Genomic DNA, 8,856 nt, shown 5'->3' with positions numbered 1-8,856 from the left:
GGGGGTACACAGGGCCGGACACAGGAGGTGGGGGAATACCAGGGGCTGGGGGGGTGCACAGGGCCAGAGGCAGAGCAGTGGCACTGAGGGGTGCTGAGTGGTGGCGCTCCATCCCCACCATCCCCGTTATTCATGATGGGCAGTTTGCTAGTAATGTTATAACTGGGGCCATTTTGTGGTACTAACACTTAAAATATCAACCTTCAAATTGGGTCCAAATAAAATGGGTCCCATGTGGGTCCAAAAGATTAAACATTCTTGTGCTTTTGCAAAACAATTGTCTTGTGACACTACTTGCAACATGATGTTACATAAAAGTAGTAAACAAAGCAGCTGAGAAGTGTTCTTTATTAAACTCTTTGTTGTTTGTACCTACAAAAGTATTAAGTTAACATATATAAATATCTATTTATTAAAGAGGAGGTAGCAAGAGTGTACACTTTGATAACATTTTACTATGTGAAAGCATGTACATAGTATAATACAAATAGGAATATTATGTGAGATAATAGGCCCAGAGATGTAGTTTCTCACCTTAAATTAATTTTGCATAGTTCTATCTTAATACTTAAAAGTACCACAAAACATTTTTTTTGAGTTTGTGGTCACCAAGAAAAATGGATCATGTAGGCCAGTCTTCAATCATATTTAAATTATACTGTTGCTTTTAAAATTACTTTTAAATTATATTGCCCTGCATATTAGAATATATATCTTATGAAAAGATATTGATTTAATTTAATAGCAGTGTGTATGTTAACACCAGTGGCAAAGGAAAAGAATCATTCAAGGTACACCATTTTTTGGTAAATGCATGAGGATTATTAAAGAACACTGCCCAAATGGTTAACTGTGATTATTTATTTATTTATTTATTTATTTATTTTTTACTTCCTCCCAAGCAAATGTGCAAAACTAGTTTTGCCAAAAGGAGCAAAAGCCCAGGATGCAAAAGGTGCTGAGAGAGTTAGGGAGATTTGTTTGTGGGAACCAGACAGACCCAGACAGCTTCTGGGATATCTGAAGAAGTCGGGCATGTTTTCCACCTGTCATGGGGTGGGATAAGCCCTTAGGTAAAAGAGACATGCATATAGATTGTTGTCTTACAAACTTTTTTTCCCCTCTCAATGCTTTTATTCTTACTGAAACAAAGTTTGATTTTTATTATTTAGTTATTTATTTTAAAGGAAGTGGTTTGATTATCCTTTACATGATTGAAACTGGAAGGGGACAACTGCAGGTCTCCCACCCAGTTGGATCAACTAGATAAGTATAGTTGATGCACACGGTACTGTGATCCAAGTCCTAGCTAAGAGTGGAAGAACTGCAGGATTATTCAGAATAGCTGAAGGCATGAATCCTGACACTTGAGTGGGTAGTATTCAGGGAAAAACCCAAGTGCACCTATCTCTGAAACTCTGGTAGGGGGATTTTTATGCCAAGCTGTCAGTTAGGTTGTACTTACCATACTGCTTCAAATGTTACTATAATAGATCTGTTATTTAAATCTGTTTAGCACTGAATGTACAAATGTCTGTAACAGTCGAGTGTTGATCTATAAGTATTTAATCTTAATCATCAGCAGCAATTCCTTGGAGTCGAGGATGTTTGTCTTTCTTGATTGCCTTATCTGTGGGTCTAAATATAGCTGACAAAGCCAATCTGGATCAATAGGTTCTGTTGCAACTCAAGCATGTGTTTCTGTATAGTATGGAGGTGGCTCTGCTTTCTTGGTTTGGTCTGCAACACAGTTTCTGCCACTCCTGCTTGTCCATCGCCTGTTGTTGTTGTAAGGTTTCAAAGTGCTGAGGTCCATGTAGCAGACTCTTCCTTAGTTTGGGGCAGTCCTGGGCAATAGTTTCCCACAAGTTGATGTTGATGTTGCATTTTTTTCAAGTTGGCCTTGAGGTGTTCTTGAAACACTTTCTCCTCCCTCCTTTTGAACATACACCTTGACTGAAGTAGGAAAATAAAACTTGCTTCGGGAGTCTTGAGTCGGACATCTGGATAATATGGCCAGCCTAGCAAAGTTGATGTTGGATGAGCATCACCTCGATGCTTATGATGTTTACTTGAGAGAGGATGCTAATGTTGTCTTCCTACTGGATTCAAAGGACCTTCTGCAGGCAACACTGGTACTTCTCCAGCAACTTGAGGTGTCTCCTGTGCATTGTCCAATTCTGAGCTCCGTACAGTAGAGTAGGGATCATGACTGCTTGATAAACCATGAACTTGGTTTCAGATCTGATATTGTGATCTTTGAACACCCATTTCCTCAGGTGTCCGAAGGCTACACTTGCACATTTGAGGCAGTGTTGGATTTCTTCATCTATGTCAGGCTTCTGCAAGAGATGGCTTCTGAGGTATGGGAAACACTCAACACTCACCATAAATCTAAATTACCGGAGTTGGGGGCTGCTTATTAAGAGCTTGTTGATGGAGGACCTTAGTCTTCTGAATTCTAAACATACGTCCCATTTTCTTGTACACCTTGCCTTGGTAAAGACATCAACGAATGCTTGAAGGTCTGCTTCTGCGTGAGCACACACTACAGCATGATCAGTGTACTAGAATTTGATGATTGAGGTCGGGGTAGCATTGGTTTTGGCTCAGTTAGCTGAGATTAAACAGTTTACCATCCATTCAGTAGTTTAGCTCCACTCCTACTGGAAGCTTGTTGATGGTCAGATGTAGCATCATGGTAAGGAATATTGAGAGGAGTGTTGGAGTGATGATGCAGCCTTGTTTAACTCCCATCTTAATCTCAAAGGGATCTGTGAAAGATCTGTTACTGAACCACCACTTGCATACCATCATGGAGCAAGCAGAGAATGGTGACAAATTTTGGTGGGTATCTGTACCTCAGAAGGATCCTCTATAGTGCTTCTTATTTGACAGTCATAGGCTTTCATGAGGTCAAATAAGGCCATGTAGAGAGGTTTATGTTGTTAGCGGCATTTCTCTTGCAGCCTGTGAGTTGGTAAGATCATGTCAGTTGTGCCTCTTGATGCCCTAAGCACTACGCTGAGATTCCATGAGGAGCTCTTCAGCAAGTGGAAGGAGATGGTTCAGCCATCAAGCAGATGAAAAACGAAAAGGTATCTGGAGCAAATAGAATCCCTACAGAAATCTTCAACTAGGGGATCGAAGAGCTCACATCACAGCTCCATGTCCTCATCTTAAGGATCTGGAATGATAAAGAAATCCCAGATGACTTTGGGGATGCCATGATCATGACAATCTTCAAGAAAGGAGACAGGTTCGACTACAGAAATTACAGAGGAGGACCGCCTTGCTGTCCAGCACAGGAAAGATCATTGATCTTGATAAGAGACCAAAAAAAAAAAGTGCCTGTCTGATGGTTATACCTTTAAATCTTGTTATTCATAATTTCCCTCCAGCTGCTAAAGGTGTGCTGATGTATAGTGTAGTTGGGTCTTCTGGTAGGAAACTAGTCTGAAATAACTGGCATTTTCAAACCTTTTGGCTGACTTGCACTCAGTAGCATATTTCTCTGGGGGGGGTTTTAAGACGAGTTGTTTTTTCTCCCATTCAGCATGGCAGGGCAGGAAAGAGCCCTTCTTTGTCTTACATACAAGGAAACTGCATTAAATACATTGTCTATCTTTTGAACTGCTGCTAAAAGAAGCATGTGCTCAGTAATGGAAACCAACTTTGAAGTTGATTAAATGCAGTCAACGCTGAGCATGACTATAAAATATGTGGCCCACATCCTACATTGAGCAAACATGCTGATAGTAACGTGTGTCTGTGAGAGGGGAGATGGGAGCCCCCACAGTGTGGCCTGGACCCCTAACCAAAGCACTGCGGCACTCATCGTAGGAGCCGAGACAGGCAGCAGCAGGGAGGAGACTGGAGCACAGGCACTGGCACAGGCACAGGGTCAGCAGTTTTGCAGCTGCCTGAGGCTGCACACCGGGGAGAGCCGTGGCCATGGCTTCTGAGCAGCATGGGCTGCTCAAAAGGCGTCCGGAGAAACAGCTGGGGAAGAACCGGAGAGAGAGGCTGAACACCAGCTGGGAGATGCCAGCTCAGGAGCTGGGAGGCTCCAGCTCTAGCCCCAGCTTCCCAGAGGAGGCAGCCATCTGCCAGGAGACCAGCAAGGCAGAAGGCAGGCTTGGGGGTTGGCAGGAGCCAAGGAGCTCCGCTGGAAGGCAGCAATCAGGTGGGACGCTGCTGGGGAGCAGCAAGGATCTGACCAGGAGCCCTGGAACCGGGACTGAGGGCAGACCCTCAAGTCCACAGTCATCCTCGGACGGCTCTGGAGGGGGCAGAGCACGGGGAACCAGAAGCCCTGGGAAAGGGGAGAGGAGTGACACCGGCAAGAGGGACCAGGGCGACAGGACCCCAGGTCAGCTGGGCTCCGGGGTGGGGACGCCGGAGGAACTGGTAGGGATGGGGCACCAGGGTGGTCCTAGTATCCCTGCTTGTTAGAGGGGAGAACACGAACAAGTCCCCTAGGAGGGGGAGAGAAAGGAGCCCTGAAAGAGAAAGAGAGAAAGGCAAGTTCGGGAGCTCCACCGGCAGGCGCCAACATTTTCAGTTGAGTGGTGGATGACCCCAGCAGGGGCAAGTTTATTTTTCTTGAAGAGGGGAAAGCCAGCCTGAAAACCAGGGGTGGCCCCCTGAAGGTTCACAGCCCAGAAGACCCAGCCCTTGCAAGGCGGGCAGTGTGGGGAAGATCTGCAGGGAGCAGCATCAACTGAGGCCAAAGGTGTGGTAAGGGTGGGGTAAAGGGGAGGTCTGGAGCCCCACAAATACAACCCCAGGATTGAGACCCCTCCGTGCCCCCAACAGGGAACTGCCTCCCCAACTAATAACACCGAAGACGTAGCAGGAAAGAAAGGGGGCAGCACCCAGACCATCTAGGTGGCACCAGAATAGGGTTTCACCCTGATATCACTGGGAGGCAGGGCACCCATAAAGAGGTCCCCAAAGCCTTACAATACCTACCAGTGACAGTGTCCCTTAAAAAGAAATGGGCAGTTGCTCCCCCAGGAGGGAACTGGCATCAGGCCTAGAGGTGCTACAATATCAGGCCAGCACTGGGAGGGCCAGAGTAAGCCCTGACACCACCTTGGTTGCAAAAATGCATGATCTTACCAAAAGGCTGAGAGGCTGATGGGAACATGTCACAAGGATAGATTAGTGCAGGCCATCTGAGTAAGATATATGTTAGTGCCTATTGATTGCATTCCCCCCGAACTCCACCTCTCTTTTTCAAGTCATGTTGAGCTGCTGCATTGCATACATTTTGACTCCTACAGCTCAGCTGTGCTTTTTTTTTTTCCCCATTTCCAATGATTCCTGTTTCTTTACCAGTTTCATATGCCTGGCTAACAGGGCCCCAAACAGTTCATCCAGAATCCCTTTGTTGCCCTCTCTGTCTCTCACATATGATTAGTGTGGCTCTGCCCTCCATGAGGTGAAGCTGGACCAAGTTACCCTCTGCCTCATCTGAATATAAATTTTTGGAGGATCCCACAACTCATGACAAGAACACCTGGTTCCAGTCATGAGTGGGGGCAGTATCGGGCAGTAAGTAGCGCTTGGCTCCTTTGTGAGGGGTATCTGGAGTACACTGAGCACTGCTGGGCTGTGGGGTCACCATGGTTTGAGATGCTGTTGAGTCTGCTGGAGCCTGGCCCAATGAACTATGTGATAATCCATGAGCCTTTTGGCTTTGGACTAATATTATATAAGTAGGTGCCAAGTGCTACTTAGAAGTGTGGTTATGGAGCAATTATGCTAAAACTTGCTGCATTTTACCTTTTTTGAAACTGTCTCAGTTCTGCTTGAACTAAGTGTATGGGTACTATATGCAACTTAGTACAGCTATGTTTTATTTCAAGGGTAGTGTTTTCAAATTTGCTCCTCACTTCCATGTGATCAGGGAGAGCAGGGTCTGACAGTAGTAAGGAGAGGAGGAAAGGGGATGCAGGGGGAAGTTGTGGGGAAGCCGCGGGCAAAAGGGCTAACCCCCCAGATTTATTTTCTCTGCTGTAGCAGTGTGAAGGAGACAAATTCAAGGCAGACTGCCAATAATTAAATCCTTTACCTGGAAAAGCATATCAAATTTATACATTTTCCATATATAGAATCTAATTATTGGGGTCATCTCATAATTGGGGTCATCCTCAAGTAAATGCATTATATTGAATTGCAGATAAAAAGTATTGTAAACGGATATTTTAATCTCCTCACAGGTTCCTGTTGGATTGTTCTCGCGTCAGACAGCGAAGGCTTTATTCCATTAACATTCACGTCCATGCAAGAGGTCATCATACGAGATGCCAGTTCAAAAGGCTACAGTGCCCAGTCCTCCAAAACGTTGGATATTATCAGTTCTACGGAAGGATATAGACCCATTTCTTCTGAGAGTCTGGATATCACCAGTTCTTTGGAAATCCTCAGAGAACATTCTTCTAAAACTCTTGATAGTAGCAGTTCTTCAAATCAGTCGAGCACTTAAATGTAATTTTAATGCTTTTTTTTAATGCCTAGTTGGTGTTAACAGGACATTTTTAAAATCACTCTCATGTAAGACAGCCTTTATATACCACTGCATAACGGATGCACCTCATAAGCTTTCTTTGTAACTAGATCTTTTACAGTTTTGCTGGATTCAGTGCTTTGTAAATCTTGTAATTAATTTTTTTGGTCCTCTTACAACTTTTTTACTCAACAGTGTGTTTAAACATGGTCCGTGATCAAAGCTGTGGAGCAGCACTTTGTATCAGTGCTAGGGCTTTGTATCAATCAGGCTTTCTGCAAGCTTCAGAGGGTGGGATTCCTCACCATCTTGGATCTAGATTACAGCAACATTTATATAACAAAAATACTTCTGCCTTTTTCTTTACTAGAAACACCCTCCCCTATGTTTGTCACGTCCAGCTGTCTTTACAGAAATTACCAGTGAAGTGAAATCTGTCCACTGGAAAATATTGAGCTGCTTGTTTAGTAATGTTAACAATGGTGCTAGTTCTTGAATCTGTACTAGCACCAATGTATTTGCATTGCTTCTGGAATACAGGTGCAGTAGATCCAGACGTAGCCACCCTGTGCCAGACATTTACTATTTTCCTTTTGCACGTTCTTCCCAGCCTCAGCTTCCTGGGCTGGAGGCAACAAACATTTGATGGCACAGGTACTAGCAGATGCATACTAAGCACATTGAAGTGATTTTTTTTCAATTCATTTAAAAGGAATAGGTATTGTGAGGAGGTTGTTCTTGGCTCTTTATTCATCCCTTGAAATGTAGCACATTTTAGAATTTTTTTTCCCAGCCACTTTTCAGCAACATTTGAAAATGTAGCTGTTAGGTGGTTCCTTTTGTCATTCTTTACCCCTTGTGGCTATGGAAATGGCCTTTTTAATGTGATCCAAGTAAAACCAATACAGCTGTGTCTTCCTGAACTTCTAGAGTCTAAGGGTGGAAACAGACCTCGCCCTTCCTTGCCTTTATGCCGCATTAAAACATTTTATGGCGGCACAAAAGTGAAGCAAACAGACGTCCCTACCCTTTGTCTCACTATAAATGCTCCAAATTTTTGGCTGCGAGGAAAGGTAGTGATAGATTGTGCCATTTTTTTTGCAGCAGACATCTGATTGCTGGTAGCAGGAGAGCGTGGACAGCCAGGAGCACCCTGGGCAGGTGCTCTGGAGACTTGATGGTACACCCCAGGATCAGACCCCTCAAGCTGCTGAAGCAGCTGTCTGGCTTTCCCTGCTTACCCAGACATGCCCTGGGGAATCTTAGGAGGTATCCATAGGTAGGGAAAGCTGGAGCTTTCCCGCTTATGAAGATGCACCCCCAGATCTCACTGGTGCACAGCTCTGTAAGCAAGAAACCCTGAGCTTGCCCTGCTACCAGAGATACACTCCAAGATTCCCTGGGGTGGATATATATAAGCAGGGAAACGCAGGCAGGGGGCTGAGGGGCCCTATCCTTCTAGGCCAGGGGTTGGCAACCCCTGGCATGCATGCCGAGCATGGTATGTGAGGCCATTTTCCTCAGCACACATTGGGGTTGGGGAGGCAGCAGCTGTTTGCAGCCTCCCTGCTTCAGCTGGCCTCAGGTCTGGGTAGCTGCTGCCAGCTGGGAGCCCGGACTGCTCCCAGCAGGCAGCTTCGACACTGCAAGCCCTGCTGGGAGCAGCCTGGGCTCCGTGGCTATCAGCAGCTACCCAGAGCTGGGGCCCGCTGCAGCTGGGAGGTTACAAACAGCTGCTGCCTCCCCAGGCCCAATGGACAGAGTGCTGGCACCTGCTGCCTTCCCTGGGCCGGGAGACAGTCGGGGCCAGGGCAGGAGGGCAGCAGCTGTTTGTAGCCTCCTGGCTGCAGCTGGCCCCAAGCAGCCCAGGCTCTGTGGCTATCAGCAGCTACCCAGAACCTGGGCCAGCTGCAAACATCTGCTGCTGCCTCTCCCCGCTGGCCCCAGGCTCCGGGGAGGCAACACATGCCTTCAGTGCTTCCCCCTGTGCTGCCCTTGCCACTTCTGCAAAGCAGCGTTGGAACCCAGCACAGCAGGGCCACAGAAAGCTGCCTGCTCCCTGCTGCCCTGCCACATTTCCCCTGTGCCCACAGGAGCAGCATGGGCAGCAGTGCAGGGTTGTGCCCCTCACTGCTGCGCTGCCTGCAGGGGAAATGTAGCAGGGAGCTCGGAGCAGGCAGCTTTCTATGCCCCCCCACTGCGTGCTGCTGCCCTGGGTTCCAGCGCTGCTTTGCAGAAGCAGCAAGGGCAGCGAAGCAGGGAGCACTGCTGGTATGTGCTGCCTCCCCGGGGCCAGGGCTGGGGCTGGGAGGGGGCCGGGGCCGGGGCTGGGGCTGGGGCCA

The 8,856-nt window shown here is 46.8% G+C and overlaps 1 protein-coding gene across 3 annotated transcripts in view; it reads left to right on the top strand.

Annotated features, from left to right (window-relative positions):
- Window positions 1-6,676, top strand: part of LOC109300203 (WD repeat and coiled-coil-containing protein-like) — a 15,095-nt gene extending 8,419 nt beyond the window's left edge. For all 3 annotated transcript variants that reach the window (XM_019520820.1, XM_019520818.1, XM_019520819.1), the window contains exon 4: window positions 6,228-6,676. In XM_019520820.1, coding sequence (XP_019376365.1) covers window positions 6,228-6,493 — 266 coding nt within the window. In that variant the 3' untranslated portion in view covers window positions 6,494-6,676. The remainder of the gene's footprint in view (window positions 1-6,227) is intronic.
- The last annotated feature ends 2,180 nt before the right edge of the window (window positions 6,677-8,856 follow it).

This window comes from Gavialis gangeticus, unplaced genomic scaffold, assembly GCF_001723915.1.
Source record: "Gavialis gangeticus isolate Ggan-Ray unplaced genomic scaffold, GavGan_comp1, whole genome shotgun sequence".
NCBI classification, from domain to species: Eukaryota; Metazoa; Chordata; order Crocodylia; family Gavialidae; genus Gavialis; species Gavialis gangeticus.
The sequence above is the reverse complement of the archived record's forward strand: the minus strand, read 5'-3'. Positions and strand labels throughout refer to the sequence as shown.